Below are 24,029 nucleotides of genomic sequence, written 5' to 3' on the forward strand. Positions count from 1 at the left end.
TTTTTACATAAATATATTGGGGAATATTTTTTTCTTAGGATTTAAAAAAAAAAAATATTTTTACACATGTATTTTTCTTCACTTTTTTACTGTCCCAGTGTGGGAAATCACTACATAGTGTCAGATCGCTGATCTGACACTTTGCACTGCGTCACATCAGTGATCGGACAGGCAGTGCAGGAGGCTTCTCGGCGCCTGCTCTCGGCAAGCACTGGGAAGCCACCTCCCTGCAGGACTCGGAAGGACCCCGTGGCCATCTTGGATCTGGGGTCCTGCAGGAAGGAGGCCCTCAGAACAACGCAATCACATCGCGTTTTTCTGAGGGTCTCAGGGAAGCACACCGGGAGCCCCATCCCTGCCCGATGCTTCCCGGTAACACGGAACACTGCGATCATGTGGGTAACAGCTATGTGCCCACGTTGCAGAAATGCTCCGGAATTGTCCGCATTATTTCTGCAAATCCCTGTCGTGGGTAAAACGCATGTGGAATTTGCATGTGTTTTGTCCTCAAAATACAAGCGCTATGCAAGCGTTTTTAGCTGGCGGAGTTCAAGCGCTTTTCCAAGCGATTTGAAGCATCGCTTGGAAAAGTGATTGACAGGTTGGTCACACATCAAGCATAGTGCTTGACAAGCGTGACCAACTTTTTACTATTGATGCTGCCTATGCTGATGAAAATACAGCAAAAATGCAAATAATGATCAAAAAATTACAATTCTCACCAAAATATGTATATAATGTATAACAGCAAGTGAGATAAAATATAACTTTTAATGCATAGCTTAAAAATTACAAGAACTAAAGTGTCACCAAATAGTGATTAAAATGAGATGCCCATACACTGGATGATCCCCAGGGGATAATTGAAAACACCCAAAAGCATCAAACAGGAATATAGAATGCAGCTAGTATAACATCCAAACAACAATCTATATATATTGGATACAGCATAAAAAATAGCAGCAAATGCCGTAGCCAATTGCACTCATATGTTTATATACTGGCTAGACCAAAAAAAAGGGGGTTCATAGCCACCAATAGATGAGAATAAAAAAAAAAAAGGAACAATCTCACCAATATTTTGCAGACGGTCAGGAGTCTCCAGGGATACTCTTCATACATGTAGAAAGGCAGCAATGGGAGTACAATACCCTGTCACATCCCTCATAAGCTAACCATTATCTGATCCCCAGGTAATATTGGTGAGATTGTTCCTTTTTTTTTATTCTCCTCTATTGGTGGCTATGAACCCCCCTTTTTTTGGTCTACCCAGTATATAAACATATGAGTGCAATTGGCTATGGCATTTTGCTGCTATTTTTTATGCTGTATCCAATATGTATAGATTGCTGTTTGGATGTTATACTAGCTGCATTCTATATTCCTGTTTGATGCTTTTGGGTGTTTTCAATTATCCCCTGGGGATCACCCAGTGTATGGGCATCTCATTTTAATCACTATTTGGTGACACTTTAGTTCTTGTAATTTTTAAGCTATGCATTAAAAGTTATATTTTATCTCACTTGCTGTTATACATTGCCTATGCTGATGACCTGAGGTTAGCATCCTCAATCAGAACCTCCCACTCCTGTCTCCAAGACTATACACGTTCTGCGCTAATTCTTTGGAATGCACTTCCCAGGTCAATACGATTAATCCCCAATCCCTATAATTTTAAGCGTGCCCTGAAAACACATTTATTCAGACTGGCTACCGCCTCAACACATTAACCTAACTATCCCTGTGTGGCACAGTCAAAAGTTTTACCATAACCAGGTTCCCCGCATCAAGTTCCCACATACTTTATGCATCTATTAGCCCTCTGTGTCTGTACTGTTACACACTTAACATTATGGCTGGTCCAAACAATCGGCAATGGTTACCACCCACCTTTCGTGTCTACCTTTTTTTTTTCCTCATAGATTGTAAGCTTGCGAGCAGGGCCCTCATTCCTCTTGGTATCTGTTATGATCTATGAGATTATTGTTATGCTGTAATGTCTATCGTCTGTACAAGTCCCCTCTGAAATGTAAAGTGCTGCGGAATATGTCGGCGCTATAGAAATAAAATTTATTATTAATAGTAAAAGAATGTTAATAAAAAAAAATATGGATATACTCCCCTTCTGTCGGTCCCCGATCTCCTCAGCGGCGCTCCCAGCCCTCAGCGACGCTCCTGTTCCTTTCTCAGGCGTGCTTTGTGAGAATAACCTTTGTGACGTACCGCGATGTCACAAAGGCCATTTTATCACAAAGCACCTCTGAGGGCCGGGGGGGGCTAACAGAGGGTATGTATATCCCCATTTTTTATTTTAATTCTATTTTTAACAGGAATATGGTACCCAGCGCATGGAGGAGAGTCTCCTCTCCTCCAGACCCTGGGTACCATCCACACATGAAATGCTCATGTCACGCATGGTGGGCATAGTCACCTGCGTAAAGTGAGCGTTTCAATGCAATGCTATGGCGGCGGAATTGCCGCGGCTCCGCAAAATTAAATGCTGCGGATTTTTCCGCAATGAAATTCCACAGCGGAAAAATCCGCAGCATTGGTACAGCAACTGTGGAATCCAATAGGGTTGCATGGAATGCATTTTTAACTAGCGTTTTTAAGTGTTTCCGCGGCGGCCATGCCACTGCGGAAACGCTTAAACGCAACATGGGCACAGAGCCTAAATGACAAAGAGAATTTCTCTATGTAAAAGCTCATGTTAAAATCGCATTGCAGTCGGATGTAAGTCGTATGCTAGGTGTGAAAATCGGATTGCACTCGCATTACAGACCTATGACTCTTGGTCTGTAATGCGTCTAGTTAGACCGATTTTTAATACGTTTAGTGCAACTCCGGCCTTTATGAAAATTATTATTTATATAGCACCATTGATTCCATGGTGCTGTACATGAGAATGGCTTATATACAAATTACAGATATCACTTACCTTAAACTAACAATGACAGACTGATACAGAGGGGAGAGTACCTTGCCCTTTCGAGCTTACATGCTACAGGATGGTGGGGAAGGAGACAGTAGGTTGGTGGGTTGCAGCAGTTCCGGTGTTGGTTGACGTGATATCTCTGGTAGTGGTGCGAGAGGAGGTAGCGGAGTCATTGCAGACTGTATGCTTTCTTGAAGAGGTGGGTTTTCAGGTTCCGTCTGAAGGATCCAAATGTGGTTGATAGTCGGACTTGTTGGGGCAAAGAATTCCAGAGGATAGGGGCAATTCGGGAGAAGTCTTGGAGGCGGTTGGGTGAGGAGCGAATAAGTGTGGAGGAGAGAAGGAGGTCTTGGGAGGACCGGAGATTACGTGAGAGAAGGTATCGGGAGATTAGTTCAGAGGCATATGGGGGAGACAGGTTATAGATGGCCTTGTAGGTCAGTATTATTAATTTGAAGTGGATACGCTGAGGGAATGGGAGCCAGTGAAGAGATTTGCGGAGGAGTAGCGAGGAGAAAGATGAATTAGTCGGGCAGCAAAGTTAAGGATGGACTGGAGAGGTGCGAGGGTGTTAGCAGGAAGACCACAGAAAAGGATGTTGTAGTAGTCGAGGAGGGAGATGATGAGGGCATGCGCAAGCATTTTAGTAGATTGAGGGTTGAGGAAAGGACTGATTCTGGAAATATTTTTGAGCTGGAGGCGACAGGAGGTAGAAAGAATTTGGATGTGCGGTTTGAAGGACCGGGCAGAGTCAAAGGTTACTCCGAGGCAGCGGACTTATGGTACTGGGGAAAGTGTGATGTCATTAATTGTTATAGGTAGGTCGGGTAAGAAAGATCTGTGAAATGGAGGAAAGATGAGTTCAGATTTGTCCACTTTGAGCTTGAGGAAGCAAGAGGAGAAGGAGGATATGGCTGATAGACACTCTAGGATTCTGGACAGCAGAGAGGTGACGTCTGGGCCAGAGAGGCAATATTTTGTGGTAAAACATATTGTTTTTTTTTTTTGATGGCTCAATGTTATAAACTTCTGTGAAGCACCTGAGGGTCCAATTTGCTCCTCACACATCTAGATTAATTCCCTGGGTGACTAGTTTCCAAAATGGTGTCACTTGTTGGGGGTTTTCACTGTCCAGTCACATCAGGGGCTCTCTAAATGGAACATAACGTCCGACAATTGTTCTAGCAAATTTTACATTCAAAAGGTTAAATGGCTGTCCTTCCTTCCCTTCTGCGCTCTACCGTGGTCCTAAATAGTGGTTTTCTCTCATATAGGGTATCTGTGTGCTCAGAAGAAGAAACAACAAAGATTGGCAGCCATTTTTTCCTTTTACCCTTGTCAAAAAATTTATTTTCTTTTAAACTGAAGTAATTTTTTTGCGAAAAAAATGTAATAGTTTTTTTTTCATCTACATTTCAAAAATTCCTATGAAGCACCTGAAGGGTTAATAAATGTTTTGAATGTGGTTTTGAGTACCTTCAGGGATGCAGTTTTTAGAATGGTGCCACTTTTGGGTATTTTCTGCCATTGAGACCCCTCAAAGTCACTTTAAATGTGATGTAATCCCTATAAAAAAGTGTAAAAATGAAATCGCTGGTAAAATTTTAACCCTTATAACTTCCTAACAAAAAAATTTGGTTCCAAAATTGTGCTGTTGTAAAATAGATAAGTTGGAAATGTTACTTATTAATTATTTTGTGTGACATATCTTTTTGATTTAAGGACATGAAAATTCAGAGTTGGAAAATTGCTAAATTTTTGCCAAATTTCCGTTTCCCCCCCCCTCCCACAAATAAACAAAGGTCATATCAAAGAAATTTTACCACTATCATGTATTCTTCCTGGCGCCGCTGGAGTGGCAGCCTGTTACAGTAGCTCCTTCTTTGCTCTCCTTTTTTCTCTATTTTTTCTATTTTTTCCTTTCTCTTTTTTATTGTTACTCCAAAGGACATTGCACTATGGAAAACCATAAGAGGACCTGGACCTTCGATGGACTTTTTACCTTGTTTTTACTTGGATCTATTGTGTTGGGAAATCCAGGAACTGGAAAAGACCCTATTGTCTACTCCAGAGAAGCTATACTGCTGCTTAGGGATACAGCAAGGCAGCATGCTGCTAATAGACCAGAGGACATTCTACCAGAAATAAGGAGGACTAAGAGAAGAGGTTGCAGACCTGGAGCCCTCAGGAAAGCTAGAAGAAGGCGCTATAGACCTGCTCTTCCCTACGTCGTCATGGGCAATGTGAGGTCACTCGGGAATAAGATGGACGAACTGTCGGCGCTGACCAGACCTCATCGGGAATTAAGGGAGTGCAGTATGTTGCTGTTTACAGAGACCTGGCTCACCGAAGGTACTCCGGACACTGTTGTCTCGTTGGATGGCTTTAAACTCATTCGCGCGGACAGGACAAGGGACAGCGGTAAGAGGAAAGGCGGAGGGCTGGCGATATTTGTGAATGATAGATAGTGTGACTCTAGGCATATCGTGGTCAAAGAGCAAACATGCTGTAAGGACATTGAGCTATTAGCTGTGGGCATGAGACCTTTTTATTTACCGAGGGAACTATCGCATGTAATCATGATAGCTGCATATGTCCCCCCTTCTGCAAAAGCTGATGCCGCCACTGTGGTCCTACAATCCACAGTGAGCATGATGCAGTCCCTTCACCCCCAAGCACTCCTTCTGGTTTCGGGAGACTTCAATCATGTGTCTCCAGCATCCATACTACCCGATTGCACACAGTATGTTACCTGCCTCACTAGAGACAACAAAATATTGGACTTGTTCTTTGCCAGTGTGAGAGGGGCATATGCCTCGTCAGCCCTACCGCCCCTTGGAATATCGGATCACAACCTAGTGCACCTCCAACCCGTGTACAAGCCACTTGTACTGAGAGAACCTGCTGTCACTCGCACAGTGAGGATATGGACTGAGGAGAGTGATGATGCTCTGAGAGACTGCTTTGAAACAACCACTTGGGATGTGCTGCAAGATTCCTATGGTGATGACATGGATGGTCTCACACACTGTATAACAGATTACATTAATTTCTGTGTAGACAACACGGTACCCACAAAAGTAGTGAGGTGCTTCTCTAATAATAAACCATGGATCAGCCCCGGGATAAAGGCTCTTCTCAAAGAGAAGTTGGCCTTCAGATCAGGTGACAAGGGCAGGCTGAGAGAGGTGCAGAAAGATCTGAAGAATCTAATCAGACAGGGAAAGGCTAATTGTAAGAGAAAGATTGAACTGAAATTGTCACAGAAAAGGATTCATGAAGTCTGGGAGGGTCTAAAGTCTATATCTGGGCATAGACAGACTGTCTCCAGGATGGTTGTAGATAAAGAGGGGCTTAACTAACTTAATCTATTCTTTAACAGATTTAATCACACACTGGCTGCTCCTGCCCATGCATACCATTCACACCTCTCTGCTACAATAACCTCACCCCCTGCTGCAACTTGTCAACTGAGCCAGGGTCTGTTCTTCACAAGTACCCAGGTTGCAAAAGAACTGGATAAGATCAAAGTTTTGAAGGCTGCAGGTCCTGACGGCATCCGTGCAAGGCTAATCAGAACCTGTGGGCACCAGCTGAGTGAGATCATTACATATCTGTTAAATATGAGCCTGAGAATAGGTATAGTACCACAACGGTGGAAATTATCGTGTGTGGTACCAGTTCCGAAGAAACCTTATCCGAAAGACCTTAATGACTATAGACCTGTAGCATTGGCATCACACCTGATGAAGGTACTAGAGAGATTGGTTCTCACACGTCTCCGTCCTCTAGTGAGCTCGGATATGGACCCTCTCCAGTTTGCCTACAGGCCGGGATTGGTGTGGATGATGCCATTTTCCACCTTCTAGATAGGACTCTCTCTCACCTGGAGAAACCTGGGAACACTGTGAGAATAATGTTCTTCGATTTCTCTAGTGCTTTTAATACCATACAGCTAGGTCTACAGAGACAAGCTGGGCCTTGTTGGCGTGGACCGCCAACTTTCCACCTGGATCCTTAACTACCTCACGGACCAACCTCAGTTTGTAAAGGTTTGGGACAGTGTGTCAGACACGGTGATCTGCAATACAGGGGCACCTCAAGGTACAGTTCTTGCCCCTTTTCTCTTTACACTGTACACTGCGGATTTTAAGTGCAACTCATCTAGCTGCTACTTGCAGAAGTTTTCTGATGACTCTGCAATAGTAGACCTCATCACAGGAGGAGATGAGGGTACAGAGATACTAACCAAGCTTTTGTGGAGTGGTGTCAGAGGAACCACCTTAGGATTAATTCCGGGAAGACCAAGGAATTGGTGGTGGACTTTCGCAAGGGAAAAAATCCACCAGTAGTGGTGAACATTCAGGGAAATGACATAGGGATAGTCGACACCTATAAGTACCTTGGTGTGATCCTCAATAATAAACTTGACTGGGCCCATCACTTGGATGCAGTGTACAGGAAGGGCCACAGTAGGCTTTATCTGCTCAGAAGGCTGAGTGCCTTCAGAGTTAGGGGGGCACTCCTTGCATCCTTCTTCAACTCTGTTGTGGCATCAGTCATCTTCTTTGGTGTGGCGTGCTGGGGTAGTGGCATATCAACCAGGGACAGGAATAGGCTTGACAAACTGATTAGAAGGGCCAGCTCTGTCGTGGGATGCCCCCTTGATCCAGTTCAGGAAGTAGGCGACAGGAGGATATTGGCCAAGGTGAGCCACATGGTGCAGAATAATTCCCATCCCATGCATGTGACCGTGACAAAGATGTGCAGTACTGTCAGTGACCGGCTACTTCATCCTAAGGCTAAGTGCACACGTACCGGAACTCTCGCGGAAATTACCGCGAGAATTCCGGAATTCCAGTCCGCGGGAAAATCGCATTTTAAATTCCCGCGATTTTCCCGCGGAAAAACTAGCATTTTGCAAGCGTAATTAGCTTGCAAAATGCTAGCGTTCTCCAAGCGATCTGTAGCATCGCTTGGAGAACTGATTGACAGGTTGGTCACACTCGTCAAACATAGTGTTTGACGAGTGTGACCAACTTTTTACTACTGAGGCCGCCTATGCAGCATCAGTAGCAAAAGATAGAATGTAAAAAAAAAAAAAAATGGTGGTATTCTCACCCTCCGACGTCCCGCGCATCCGTTCCCAGTAATCCTGTGCGAAAATACCCGCGATGACGTCAGTTCTCGCGGGATCGCGACGTCTCGCGGTAATTCGCGATGACGTCGCGCGAATGACCGCGAGACTTCGCGATCCCGCGAGAACGGACGTCATCGCGGGCATTTTCGCAAAGGACTACTGGGAACGAGAGCGTGAAGAGAAGCAGGAAGGCTGCGCGGGACGTCGGAGGGTGAGAATAACAATATTTTTTATTTTTAAATTCTATTTTTTACAGGGATATGGTACCCAAAGCCCGGAGGACAGTCTCCTCTCCTCCGGACCGTGGGTACCATCCGCAAATGTTCTGCTTACTTTCCGCATGGTGTGCACAGCCACATGCGGGAAGTAAGCGGAACAATGCATTCCTATGGGTGCGGGATCGCCGCGATTCCGCAAATTAATGATCATGCTGCGGTTTTTACCGCGAAGCGATTCAGCCGTGGTAGAAACCGCAGCATTAGTACAGCATTGCGGAATCCCATAGGAATGCATGGGATGCTTTATTTTTCGCGGCAAAATCGCGCGGTTAAAACCGCCGCGGAAACGCGAAAAAAACGCCACGTGTGAACTCAGCCTAAAAGTGAGAGGGAGCGCTATCGAAAGTCCTTCCTTCCTGCTGCAGTTAGGCTGTATAACCAGCACTGTCCAAAACGGAGAATGACCCAAACTGAACTGATAGATCCAAAGTTGTGATATTCCGGTTATATCTTTTTTTTTTTTTTTTTCCCGTATATGTACCTACCTACTGTCAATGTAATGCCTTTATGCATCTGTATCTGTACTTGTTCCTGCCTTGCTGCTGTAATGCTCTGAATTTCCCCATGGTGGGACGATTAAAGGATTATCTTATCTTAATTACAATTTCACAAAAACAGTCTCAGAATCAGTGGGATCTGTTGAGGTGGTCCAGATATATTACCTCAAAAAGTGAGTGGTCAGAATTGGAATAATTGGACTGGTCATTAACGTGCAAACCACCTTTGGGGGTAAAAGGATTAATTTTTCTTCTACTGCTTTTTCACTGAGGAGTCATGATGCTAGCAGGTGAGGTATAGCTTCTCCCCAGCAGACTGATTTTCTTGGTTAACTTGTATTATTAGTGTCTGACTCGTGGAATGCAGCAGACTAACCCCATGGTTCTTGTATCCCCCAATGAAGATTACAAGGATGAAACTTCACAGTGAATACCAAAAAATCTTTATTTTCTCACATCAGGTGTTGATTTGGATCAAGACAGGTGAGCTCTGCTGTAAGTTCTTGTGTTGCTGCAGCTTGAAAGTGAATGAATATCAGGTGTCCCTTTCTCCACCCTGTGCAGTCTCTGGGAGAAATCGCTATAGCTAGTCTCCTCCCCTCAGCACTCAGTGGATTGGAAAATAAAGTTAAAGGGAATCTGTCACCCCATTTTTGAGAATCAGCTGCCGGCACCGCCATCAGGGGCTTATCTACAGTATTCTGTAATGCTGTAGATAAGCACCCAATGTAACCTGAAAAATGAGTTAGATTATACTCACCCAGAGGCGGTCCGGGTCCGATGGGTGTCGCGGTCCGGCGCCTCCCATCTTCTAACGGTGACGTCCTCTTCTTTGCAGCCTGTTGTGGCTCCTGAGCAGGCGCACAGCTCTGCCCTATTGAGGGCAGAGCATAGTCCTGCAGTGCGCAAGCGCCGGGAGAGGTCCTGCGCGCTGCAGTATTCTGCTCTGCCCTCAACAGGGCAGAGCAGTGTGCCTGCGCAGGAGCCACGACTGGCAGCAAAGAAGAGGACGTCACCGTTAGAAGATGGGAGTCGCCGGACGGCAACACCCATCGGACCAAGACCGGACCGCCCCCCGGTGAGTATAATATAACTCATTTTTCTTATCTTTCAGGTTACATCGGGGGCTTATCTACAGCATTACAGAATGCTGTAGATAGGCCCCTGATGGCGTTGCCGGCAGCTGATACTCAAAAAATGGGGTGACAGATTCCCTTTAATGCATATAAACAGGAAACCTGATGAGAAAGCAGGAAAATACACATGGGGCCAGCAGTAGTGTTATGTCTCATTTACAAACACAAGGCACCTTATGAAATATTATTTGAAAGCACAGCTGGCTTTTAAGTTTCTTCCATGTTTTTTTTTTTTTCTTCAAATGTAGAATTAACCGTTGCCATAAACAAATGGCCGAAATTGCAGTTTCTGCTATTCTTACTGTTGCTGATATGGAACGCAAAGATGTGGATTTCGAGTTGATTAAAGTTGAAGGTAAAGTTGGAGGAAAACTTGAAGACACCCAACTGATAAAAGGTGTTATCGTAGACAAAGAATTCAGTCACCCACAAATGCCAAAGGTAAGTTTGTTGGACATTGTACAAATCAGAGAGCCTGACATGAGATTCATGCTGCTCATGATTCAGGGGGCATGACTATCTTGTCAAGTTCTTTTAAGCATTCTATACCTATTAAAATTGCCAAACCCACCTATTTTGGTCAACTTTTATAAAGGTTTTCGGAGATCATCCCGATTTCCCTCCCTTTACACCCTTTCCTTTTCCCTGACACCTTTTAATTTAAAGGTTTGTAGGGGGATTTGAGAAAGCGGTCAGTCAATTACTCTTCTAATCTGCCCTCATTTTGAGTTGGTGCCTAGCATGCTATGTTTTTTAATCCTTTTTTATTATGCTAATGTCATACCTGGAGTAGTACTACTATACAGTATACTTCTCATTTTTAATTGCTTATGACTATTTTCTATGTGCAAGTGTAGCATACTTATCTAAACTTTCATACATTTCTATAACATATAAGTCTAGTTTCACACTAATGTTTGGAGGCGCAGCGGATGCTCGCCGTGAAGCTCCACCCCTGCTGCTCCTCCTCCGGTCAGCTCTGCCTATGGGCGCATGATGTCCTTTTCACGGCGCGGCAATCGCACCAAAATGCAACATGTTGCGTTTGGCACAGGTCGCCGCACCGTGAAAAGGACGCATGCGGCGGCAAAAGCATGCCTGCGTACCCAATGCTAAAGATAGCGTACGCAGGTCGCATGCAGCGTCATGCGCCCATAGGCGGAGCTGACCGGTGAAGGTGCCACAGGGGGCGGAGCTTCACGGCGAGCGTCCGCTGCACCTGCAAGCGCTAGTGTGAAAGTAGCCTAAGCTTATTTACAATTATCAATTATTTTGCATGTGTTTACCATTCCCAAGCACCCTCTGGGTGTACAGCACAGTCCTTCCATACTGCATTTGATTTTCTGTACACAAACCTATTTATGTGTGTGTGTGTGTGTGTGTGTGTGTGTGTGTGTGTGTGTGTGTGTGTGTGTGTGTGTGTATTGTGGAATAGTTAATTTCGAGATTGAATGCTTGGTTAGTGGCACATTGGTTAAAGAAGCTCTTATACTCCCTAAACTTGTGTAAATGTTATTGTAGTGGCTGTGTTTAAATAACCACCGATCACCATTTTTTCCAGTAACCAGAGCTGGTTTGGTCCTCTTCTGAGTCATATGATGGCGATTTACATTCTACAGATCACACTGTGACCCAATCCAAGCCTGTGGATTTTCCAAATGAGGTGCCGCAGATTAAAATGATAAAAGATGCTTCCTACTCACACGCAGAGCACAATGATCTGGAGTGTTTCAATTGCCATCATATTACTCAAAAGGACTGAAGCCTGGTGCAGGGCTACAGTTTTGTTTCTTGTGTCCTTCAACAGCTCTTTGGTCTTCACCGTAGTGGAGTTTGCAGTGTGACTGTTTTAGGTTGTGGACAGGTGTCTATTATACTGATAAGTGCAAACAGGTGCCATTACTACAGGTAATGAGTGGAGGACAGAGGAACCTCTTAAAGAAGTTGTTACGGGTCTGTGAGAGCCAGAAATCTTGCATGTTTTTAGGTGACCAAATACTTATTTTCCACCATAATTTGAAAAATCTTGCCAAATCGGACAAAGTGATTTTCTGGACTTGTTTTCTCATTTTGACTGTCATAGTTGGGGTCTACCCATGAAGTCAATTACAAGCCCCTCTCATCTTTTTAAGTAGGAGAACTTGCACAATTGGTGGCTGACTAAATACCCTTTTCCCCCACTGTATATAAATGTAATGCCCAGCTCAAAGAAAGGAAGGCCAAGCCCTTGCATGCACAGAGTGCAACGACCTAAAGCAAAATTGAAAGTCATGAACTGAAGTACAAGTTGGTATGCATGCAATGTGTTCACACTGGCTATTAACCCCTGATGTAGATAAGCCCTTAATGTCAGTGCCGGCAGCTCATATTCTAAAAAAGGGGTGACAGATTCCCTTTGACACAATTTTCGTGGTAAGTATTCAATTATTTTTTCTTCACTGTCCAATGGTATAATATTCTGTGACACACCTGTGGTGTAAATATGATCACTTCACCCCTAGATGAATACATTGAGAGGTTTAGTTTGTAAAATGGGGTAAACATTTTTTTGTAAAATTATTTATTTTTTTAAATTTACATTTTCACAGTTCAACGTTATGAATATCTGTAGATAAGCTGGGGTTAAGGTGCTCACCACACAGCTAGATAAGTTCCCAGAGGGGGTCTATTTTCCAAAATGGTGTCACTTACAGGGATTTCCACTGTTTAGGCACATTAGGGACTTTCCAAACATGACGTGGCGTCCACTAATTATTCCAGCGAATTTTAAACTTTAAAAGTCAAATGGCGCTCCTACTAGGGATGAGCGATTAGCTTTGGATAACTCCCTTGTCCGAATATCTAGATTGCTTACCGAATAGCTGCATCGGGAACCCGGATACCTGAAGTGCTCACGATAATCAGCTGTTCATCTCCGCAGCGACATGTGTTGCGGCTGTGTGGCCATCACAACACATGCATAGATAGCCTGTTGTTTTGGGCTCTCCATGTATGTGTTGTGACGGTCACACAGCAACAACACATGCAGCTATGGAGCCTAACGGCTGATTATCGGGAGCGCTCCAGGTACCTGGAATGCTGATGCAGCTAATTCGGTAAGCTCTATAGCTATTTGGATAACAAATTATCCGAAGCTATTCGCTCATCCTTGGCTCCTACCCTTCTGCGTCCTGCTATGCTCCAAAACAGAGGTTTTCTCCCACATATGGGGTAAGCGGCCTGCTCAGGAGAAATTGCACAACAAATTCTCCAGTTACCTTTATGAAAATAAAAAGACATCGGGTCTAAAGGAAAATTTTTGTGCAAAAAAGTTATTTTATATATTTTTTTTCTTTCCTTCCACATTCCATTCTTGTGAAGAACCTGAAGGTTTAATAAACTTCTTGAATGTGGTCTTGAGCACCTTTTAGGGGTGCAGTTTTCAGAATGGTGCCACTTTTGGTTTTTTCCTGTCATATATGCCCCACAAAGTCACCTCAAATGTGAGGTGGTCTCTAAAGGTAAAGTGGGTTTTGTAAATTTTGTTGTAAAAATGAAAAATTGCTGGCCAAGTTTTAAACCTTAGAACTTCCTGACAAAAAAAAAATTGTTTCAAAAATTGTGCTGATGTAAAGTAGACATGTGGGAACTATTTTGTGTGACATGACTTAGATTTAAGTGCATAAAGGTTAAAAGGTGCAGGTTCACACTGAGCACATGTGACAGAGTCTAGAGACGCCGTGGAGAGCAATCTGCCTGCAACATCCTTCAGCATGACCGGTTTGGCAGTGGGTCAATAATGGTGTGGGGTGGCATTTCTTTGGAGGGCCACACAGCCTTCCATGTGCTCGCCAGAGGTAGCCTGACTGCCATTAGGCACCGAGATGAAATCCTCAGACCCCTTGTGAGACCATATGCTGGTGCGGTTGGCCCTGGGTTCCTCCTAATGCAGGACAATGCCAGACCTCATGTGGCTGGAGTGTCAGCAGTTCCTGCAAGATGAAGGCATTGAAGCTATGGACTGGCCTGCTTGTTCCCCAGACCTGAATCCGATTGAGCACATCTGGGACAGCATATCTCGCGCCATCCACCAACGTCACGTTGCACTACAGACTGTCCAGGAGTTGACGGATGCTTTAGTCCAGGTTTGGAAGGAGATCCCACAGTAGTACATCTGCAACCTCAATGCTGTAGATATAGTATATCTTGACTTCAGCAAAGCATTTGACAAAGTATCTCATACAATCCTTATTGAAAAAATGACTAAATATGGAATGGACAAGGCAACTGTTAAGTGGATTCATAACTGGCTTAGTGATCGGACCCAAAGAGTGGTCGTAAATGGCTTCACATCCAGTTGGAAGAATGTCTCAAGTGGGGTACCACAGGGCTCTGTCCTGGGCCCTGTTTTGTTCAACATCTTTATCAACGATTTAGATGAAGGAATTGAGGGTAAACTGATTCAATTTGCTGATGACACAAAGCTAGGAGGGATAGCTAATACTAGAGAAGAGAGAGAGAGGATTCAAAAAGATATAAATAAACTGGAGCAGTGAGCAGCAAATAACAGAATGGTTTTTAACAGGGAAAAATGCAAAGTACTACATCTGGGCAATAAAAATGAAAAAATCATAGACAGAATGGGAGGAATAGGGCTAAGCAACAGTACATGTGAAAAAGACTTGGGTATACTAATAGATCACAGACTGAATATGAGTCAACAGTGTGATGCAGCAGCAAAAAAGGCAAATGCAATTCTAGGATGTATTAATAGAAGCATACAGTCTATATCACATGAAGTCATTATTTCCCTCTACTCCTCTTTGGTCAGACCTCATCTGGAATACTGTGTCCAGTTTTGGGCACCACATTTTAAAAAAGACATCAACAAACTGGAGCAAGTTCAGAAAAGAGCGACCAGAATGGTGACCGGTCTGCAAACCCTGTCTTATGAGGAAAGGTTGCAGGATTTGGGAATGTTTAGTTTGCAAAAGAGAAGACTGAGAGGAGACTTAATAGCTGTCTACAAATATCTAAAGAGCTGTCACATTGTAGAAGGATCATCTTTATTCTCATTTGCACAAGGAAAGACTAGAAGCAATGGGATGAAACTGAATGGGAGGAGACACAGATTAGATATTAGAAAAAACTTTTTGACTGAGTGATCAATGAGTGGAACAGGCTGCCACGAGAAGTGGTGAGTTCTCCTTCAATGGAAGTCTTCAAACAGAGACTGGACAGACATCTGACTGGGATTTAGCGAATCCTGCTTTGAGCAGGGGTTGGACCAGATGGCCCAGGAGGTCCCTTCCACCTCTACGATTCTATGATCAGCATGCCCCCAGTCGTTGTAGTAGGGAGGTCATACAGGCACGTGGAGGCCACACACAATACTGAGCATCATTTTGACTTGTTTCCACTTTAATTTTGTCTTGTTTTGATTTTCAGTTTGACTTTTTTCCACTTGGGTTTCTCCAAATCCAGGCCTCCATTGGTTCAAAAATTTGATTTCCATAGAGGATTTTTGTGTGATTATGTTGACCGCATCTAACTTTGTATTGAATAAAGTATTCAATGAGAATATTTCATTCATTTAGATCTAGGATGTGTTGTTTGAGTGTTCCCTTTATTTTTTGTAGTGTAGTATCCCTGATCATGTCGTTTTGCCATGGGATTTTCCTGTGTAATTACTGTAGAGAAAAAGGTGTTTACCAGATTGTCCATTCATTTGAGTTTCTTCTGTATTTATCTTTGCTTCTCTGACTTTTGTGTTTTACTCATTTATTTTTTTTTCTCTCTATAATTATTTAACCCCTACTGACGTCGGACGTAATATATTCCATGCATGTGACCTGGGCCTATCTGACCAGGTCCTGAATATGACTTCATTGCGATAGCACACGGGTGCGCGGGCTATCACCGCCGGGTGTTGGCTGATCCTGAAACAAAAAGTCCAGAGTAACTCTGCTGCCTCTCTATAGTAAATGGATCACTCAGGAATTTCATCTGAATCACGTCACTTGGAGATTTAGATGGAAACCCCAAAGTAAGTGCTCAGCGTAGAGCGCCAGGTAAATGTGATCCCAAACATTATTTAAAATGTTTCCAATAAAAGTTTCAACACAATCCACATAAAAAGCAAGCCTTTACTCAGGTCTGCCATCTGTTAACACAAATATAGGGGGCGTCCACGTTACTGGTAGCACAAAGGCTCTGGAAAAGTGAAATGGCTCCTCACCCGCCAAAAGAAATTCAGCAGATTCTCCACTCCCAAATTCCTCTCCCTCCCTTCTAAGCCCCACTGTATACCTAAACCACATATTGCGTCCACGTTTGGCATTTCTGAAGCGATGAGACCCCGCCTAACTTATGGGTGCATGCCTCCAGAAGCATGGGTTGGGCATAGCGTACTGGTGACTGCAGCGTACTGGTCACTAGAATGTACTGCTCACTACGTCAGTTTGCAATTTTCACTTGGCAACTTTCATTGCTGCTTGTTTCTGGAAAATACCAGAAGTCAAAATTGTCACTACACCTGTAGATAAATTCCCCAAGGGGGGTATAGTTTCCCAACTGGGGTTACTTGAGGGGGCATTCTGCACTTCTAGCAATTACCGGCTTTGTATATGGAGTCTGCAAACTGTTATAGGAAAATCTGAATGATCTCCAGGAGGCGAATAGAACTCTGTTACTCCCGAGTCTCTTCGTATGGCTAAGTAGTACTCTACAGCCACATATGGGGTATTGCCACGCTCAGTAGAAATTGTGCGACAAATTTTGGTGTCATGTTTTTCCACTTCTTGTGTGACAATGTAAAATCTTTGGCTAAAACAAAATTTTAGTGGTAAAAATGTAGTTATTTTGTCTTCATTGCCTAATGGTATAAAATTCTATGACACACACATGATGTCAATATGATCACTGCACCCCTAGATGAATTCATTGGGGAGTATAGTTTGTAAAACGAGTTCACATATAGTGTGTTTCTGTTCTGGCACCTCAGGGGCCCTGCCAATGTGACATGGCACCCTCAAACCATTCCAACAAAATCTGAACTCCAATATGGCGCCTCTTCCATTCTAAGCTTTGCACTGTGCCTCAAAAGTAGTTTCTCCCCCACCCACATACACTGCTAAAAAAAAATAAAGGGAACACTTAAACAGAATATAACTCTTAAGTAAATCAAAGCTGTGAGCACATTCCCCATCTGTGGACGTCGGGCACTCAGATCATCCTCATGGAGTCCGTTTCTAACTGTTTGTGCAGACACATGCACATTTGTGGCCTGCTGGAAATCATTTGCAGGGCTCTGGCAGTGATCCTCCTGTTCCTCCTTGCAGAAAGGCTGAGGTAGTGGTCCTGCTGCTGGGTTGTTGCCCTCCTACAGGCCCCCTCCACGTGTCCTGGTGTACTGGCCTATCTCCTGGTAGCGCCTTGATAATTGCCAATAATTTCCATCTGTTGTCTATTCCATTTGCACAACAGCATGTGAAATTGATTGTCAATCAGTGTTGCTTCCTAAGTGGACAGTTTGATTTCACAGAAGTTTGATTTACTTGGGTTATATTCTGTTTAACTGTTCCCTTTATTTTTTTTGAGCAGTACATTGGGTATCAGCGTACTCAAGAGAAATTGCACTACAAATTGTATGGTGCAATTTCTCTTGTTACCCTTATGTAAATGCAAAATTAGGGTCGAAAATAACATTTTTGTGAGGAATGTGATTTTATTTTCACCTCTCAACATTCTAAACTTCGGTGAAGCATTTGGGAGTTCAAAGTGCTCACCACACATCTAGATAAGTTCCTTGGGTGGTCTAGTTTCCAAAATCTGTTCACTTATGGGGGGGGGGTTAGGCACATCAGGGGCTCTCCAAACGTAACATGGTATCCGATCTCCATTCCAGCCAATTTTGCGTTGAAAAAGTCAAAAGGCACTCCTTCCCTTCCAAGCTATGCCATGTGCCCAGTGGTTTACCCCCACATATGGTGTATTTGCGTACTCAGGACAAATCGCACAATAACTTTTGGGGTCCAATTTCTCCTGTTACCCTTTGTAAAAATTTTATAAATGGATCTGAAGTAAAAATTTTTTGAGAAAAAGTTAAATGTTCATTTAAAAAAACCCCCAAAACATTCCAATTATTCCTGTGAAGCATCTGAAGGGTTAATAAAGGTCTTGAATGTGGTTTTGAGTATCTTCAGGGGTGGGGTGCAGTTTCTAGATTGGTGTCACTTTTTGGTATTTTCTATCATATAGACCCCTCAAAGTGACTTCAAATGTGATGTGGTCTCTAAAAAAAAAAAAAAAAATGGTGTTGTAAAAATGAAAAATTGCTGGTCAACTTTTAAGCCTTCTAGTTAACTAAGGCTACTTTCAGACTTGTGTTCTGAGCCGCAGGGCCGCTGCTAAGCTCCGCCCCGGCCACGGCTCCTCCAGTCAGCTCCTATGGGCGCATGACGCTGCATGCGACCAGCGTACCCTATATTTACCGATGGGTACGCTGGCAGTGCGCTGGTATGATTTTGCCTGTGCCCTTTTGGCGCTGCGCCGACATGCGCCAAACGCACAGTGTTGCATTTTTGTGTGGGGGGGTAAAGGGGTTAATGTTCTGGTCAAAGATAAAAAATCAAGTTTGAAGATGGAATTAATATGAGCGGAGAGAAGAATGCCTAAATACTTCAGGGACGGAGAAGACCAACGAAAATTAAATGAATTCTGTAATGAGTATTAATTTCAATGTGAGATTTATATTCAGAGACTTCGACTTAGTTAAGTTTAATTTTAAAATTTGACAAAACACATGTTTTTTTTAAATTCCAACATTAAGGTAGGGAGAGATACTGTCGGGTCATGCGTATAAGCTGCTATCTTGTATGAGATTTTTTTGAATCTTTAGACCCATATTATCTGGGTTGGACCGGATACACCAAAGGAAGGACTCCAATGAGGATAAAGATTAGGGGCGAGAGATGGCAGCCCTGCCAAGTTCAATAGAAAAGTCCAGCTCACCAGAAATAGCATCTTGGACATCGGAGCACGAGACCGCTGTGTCAAAAAGCTTGAATTAGTACAATGAAGAAAGGAATGTCCAGCTCCACGATGTAGTGAAAACATATAAATCCTTTTATTCACTTAGTCCATTCAGTGGTGAGGTTAAAAGGCCAGCACAGAAAAACAAGGTTTGCGTTCTCAACAAGTTTCTGGTGACTTCGCACCCTTAGTCATGATAAACAGCTCTGTTACAAACAGATCTTATATACTATATCCGGTCGGCACACCGGTAAAATAATTAACCCTAAAAGAAGTGAAGACATGTGATACAGAGAGTTAAAATCATCAACGGATTCTAAATTATACATGACAAGATGTACATTTCAACCATATACAGATGAATTTTCATGTTTTTGTAGATGAAATTTCTATTTAATTTCATCTTTTGTGTCTTGTTTTTATTATTTCATTGTTTAGCAAAACTATTGGTGTAAAACTGGAAAGGAAGGAGGAATAATTACCATTTTATTCATGTGCAAAAAATGTTTTATGACTTAAATACGACATAAAAAAACACTTGCGATTTTAGTAATATTATGTGGCAATCCACAACAATGTAAATTGCAACTATTTCAAATTTAATTTTTATGGAGAAAAAATTATTTTAATTTTTGCTTTTTACTGTCGGAATCTCTTAAGAGGTGGCAGATAATTTATCTAGAAACAAACCCGTTAGTTCAGATTTTATACCCATACAGGTTTATTGTCAATAAATTCATAATAAAGATAACGAGATGCCATATATTCATATAAGATCATAACTTGGTTTTTCGAATTTCTCAAAATTACCTGAATTTGTTAGATTAATAAAAAAGCATATCATATTTTCTTTTATTTAAACCTCGTGGTATTCTGGTACTATGTCACCACCTCTGATCCGATTATGGATTTTTTCTATACCATATACATTCAATGAATCAAATTTATTTTTATGGACTTCAATAAAATGTTTTGATAACGGAGATATATTTCTCTGTATTGGCACTCTTTTTCTATTGAATTTATTACATTGCGTGTCTCCGTGCACCCAGATGCATCTGTTTTAAAGCATAAGAGGTTTGAAAATAAGTGCCAGCACTGTGAAGTTTATTTGCTTGTTATTTCACCATGGAAAACCAGACAAGATAGAATAAAGCTGCCAAACTATTTGCTGTGTCTACCGCTGAGTCTGTACATGTGTCAGTTAGCTCAAACACCGAGCTGGAGGAGGTGTTAGCTGCTATACTAAAGGAGAACCGCCTATGGTGGAATGTCAGTTCTCTGAAGAATTACGGAGACAAAAATGTGATCCCAAGGGGATTGAGAATTAAAAAAAAATTCCCAACATGGTGTATTCAGATGATTTTGTCCAAGAATGGGATAGCATACTATCGGACTGTTCAATAAAATTAATCTCCTTAATCATAAGAAATGAGGAAGCTTTGTTGCAAGACCTACAAAAACGCATTGACACTTTGAAACAAGAAATACAAAGTAAATTGTCAAAATAAGTTTTTGAGGATTTCTTGCAAAACCGTGTCATTAAAATCAATAAAGCGCAGGAGAAAATAATGGAAACTAAAACTTAAATTGGAGCGTGATTTGTATGATTACCCTAATGAACAGGTGTACAATTGGGGCAGGTGGGAGAACACTAACAAGTCTCCTAAATCAATTCTGCGACGGCCCAAACGACACACCAGTGGAAATCAAGCTCATAGACAAGTGACCTTCAGTTCATCTGATGCTGAAACTTCGAATGGAGCTACGTCTGATTCTGACATGCAAATTGCAAAGCAGTCAAAAAACTCATATTACAAAAAGAACAAACAATCTTTGCAACAAAGAAGAAAAACAGAAGGAAGGAAGCACAGGAATAACCAAAGGTGCGCAGAGATATCATCTATATCTAATATATAAAGCTCAAAGTGTGTGTGTGTGTATGTTTGTATGTCCGGGATAGGCATCCGCACTGTCGCAGCTACAGCCACAAAATTTGGCACAGTCGCACGTCTGGACCCCGAGAGTGTCCTAAGCTATGTTGTGAGGCGAAATTTTAACCCCGCGCGTTCCAATTCACCAAACAATTTTGCCCCTATCTACATACTGGGGGAAAAAGTGTGTGCGCATCAAGCCCCGCCACTCATTATGATGTCATAATGCCCCTATTTGCATACTGGGGAAGCAGTGTGTGCGTATCAAGCCCCGCCCCTCATTAAGATGTCACAATGGTTGCCATGGCAACGCTGATGTCATCATATGTTGCAAGCCCTGCCGCCGCTCATTATGATGTCATAATGGTTGACTATGGGATGGAGGATGTGTGATGGGTATATGGGCACTGGACTATGGGATGGAGGATATGTTTGACGGGTATATGGGCATGGGATGGCGGATATGTATATGGGCATGGGACTATGGGATGGAGGATGTGTGATGGGTATATGGGCACTTGACTATGGGATGGAGGATATGTTTGACTGGTATATGGGCACGGGACTATGGGATGGCGGATATGTATATGGGCACTCGACTATGGGATGGCGAATATGTATGATGGGTATATGGGCATGGGACTATGGGATGGAGAATATGTATGATGGGTATATGGGCATGGGATGGAGGATGTGTGATGGGTATATGAGCACTCGACTATGGGATGGAGGATACGTATGATGGGTACATGAGCACGGGCCTATGGGATCGTGGATATGTATGATGGGTCTATGGGCACGGGACTATGGGATGAAGGATAATTATAATTTGCTATAACTAACCACAGTTAGTTACAATGCCCGGGCAGTGCCGGGCTCTTCAGCTAGTGGGTGTGTATGTGTGTATGTGTATGTATGTATGTATGTGTATATATATATATATATATATATATATATATATATATATATATATATATATAAGAGAGAACGCAGTGGCGATGGCAGCGCAATAAGTGAGCGAATGTCATAGACTGCGAGAAAGAGAACTGTGATCTGCCATGGACTTCTATAGCCCCATCCTGGATCTGCCCCATCCACCTTTCCTACAGCCCCTACCCAACATCCCTACAGTCCCTATTCCCTTTTGTACACTTGCTTTGGCAAAACTGTGTATTTAGTCCTGCCAATAAAGCTTCTTTGAATTATATATGTTTGCATGTATATATAGATATATATATATATATCTATATCTATCTATGTGTGTATGTATAGAGTGTGTATGTATGTATGTATGTGTATGTGTATATATATATATATATATATATATATATATATATATATATATATATATATATATATATATAATCAGATTCAAAGAAGCTTTATTGGCAGGACTAAATACACATTTGTTTTGTCAAAGCAATTGTACAAAAGGGAGTAGGGATAGGGACTGTAGGGATGTTGGGTAGGGGCTGTAGTAAAGGTGGATGGGGGCAGATCCAGCATGGGGCTATAGAAGTCCATGGCATAGGGAAGGGGGATGGGGGCAGATCCAGGATGGGGCTATAGCAGTCCATGGCATAGGGAAGATGGATGGGGGGATGGGGCAGATCCAGGGTGGGAGCCATAGAAGTCCATGGCTTATCATAGTTCTCTTTCTCGCAGTCACATATTGAGCCGCTATCTCCACTGCTCTCTCTTCTTCCCCCAGCAGGATATAGGTTTTCTCTTCCTCCTTCATGGTGATGAAATCCGGGAAGAGATGTGAGTGTCCCTCACTGCTGAGTATTTGGGGCAGTGTAGCAGGAAGTAGGTCTCATCCTCCAGGGCCTCCTGGTCAGTGTTGGCACAGTCTTTCCTCCCTGGGCTTGTAGCTCTGCCTGTGTCGGCCGGATTCAATGGCCAGACTGTGGGCATTGAGTCTATATCTGCTCAGGATCTTGCGGTCTCTGGGGTCTGGGAGTTTCTCCAGATATGGGGCCAGTCTGTAGTCTCTCTGTAGACTCCGGTACATGGTCAGTTTCTGTGAGCTGATAATGTCGTTGTTCCAGTCACTTACGTACCTCTCCTGGCCTTCGTCTACCATCTTCCTGATTCTGGCTTTTGTCAGGTTGTTGTGATTGGTGTTCTGGTCAGGTTGGGTTTGGGTGAGCTGTTCCAAGGGTCCTGGTTTTTCTGTTTCACCTACATGTCAGGGCTTTATGGTGATGGGAGCTTGGATTGCTCCTACGTAGGTGAACCCGGAATGACCGTGCCCTCTTTAGAACCGTTAGGTGTAGAGGGAATCTGCCCAGCTCGGCCCGGCAAGCACTGTTGGAGGTGCTCCAATGGACTTGGAGAAGGTGCTTGCAGAATTCTAAGTGGAATATTTGTTGGGCTGGAATCCCACCTTGACCAGTCTGGGTAGGTGTGAGGACCCTAGACTTCGCTGCCATACAGGAGGACTGGGGCGATGATAGTCGAAGATTTTTAACCAGACCCTCACTGGTGGCTTCAGATGGTAGAGTTTCTTTCGGATGGCATAGAAGGTTTTGCAGGCCTTGTCTTTCAGGGTCTCTCTGGCTTGTTTGAAACTCCCTGTCTGGTGAATCTCTAGGTCCAGGTAGGTATATTTGTCTGTTCCTGTAGGGGTGCAGTTGTTGAGGACAAATGAAGGGTGCTGGTCTGATTTTCTCTTTCTCTTCTGGAACTTCATGATGTTTGTTTTCTTTAGGTTGACCGGTAGTGCCCAGGTGGAGCTGAATTTCTCAAGATTTTCAGGTTGTCTTGGAGGCCTTTCTCGGTTGGTGACAGAAGCAGCAGGTCATCTGCATACAGTAGGAATTTCACCTGTGCGTTGTGGAGGGTGAGACCTGGTGCTGTGGAAGATTCCAGAGCGGTAGCCAGCTCATTGATGTAAATGTTGAAGAGCGTTGGGCTTAGGCTGCAGCCTTGTCTGACTCCACGGCTCTGCTGGAAATAGGCCGTTCTTCTGCCACTCACACTGCAGAAGTTCTCGGTGTAGGAGCTTTTGATAACATCGTAGGTTTTTCCTTCTATTCCGCTCTCCAGCAGTTTCAGGAATAAGCCTGGCTGCCACACTGAATCAAAGGCCTTT

General features: G+C 43.2%; 1 protein-coding gene across 3 annotated transcripts in view; it reads left to right on the forward strand.

Moving 5' to 3' along the window:
• The window catches only part of CCT5 (chaperonin containing TCP1 subunit 5), a 305,457-nt gene that overhangs the window by 91,803 nt on the left and 189,625 nt on the right, over nt 1-24,029 (forward strand). For all 3 annotated transcript variants that reach the window (XM_073555723.1, XM_073555722.1, XM_073555721.1), the window contains exon 5: nt 10,235-10,427. In XM_073555723.1, the coding sequence (XP_073411824.1) occupies nt 10,235-10,427 (193 nt within the window). The remainder of the gene's footprint in view (nt 1-10,234; nt 10,428-24,029) is intronic.

The sequence above is a fragment of the Dendrobates tinctorius genome, unplaced genomic scaffold (assembly GCF_039654945.1).
Source record: "Dendrobates tinctorius isolate UK_male_01 unplaced genomic scaffold, ASM3965494v1 ptg000229l, whole genome shotgun sequence".
NCBI lineage: Eukaryota > Metazoa > Chordata > Amphibia > Anura > Dendrobatidae > Dendrobates > Dendrobates tinctorius.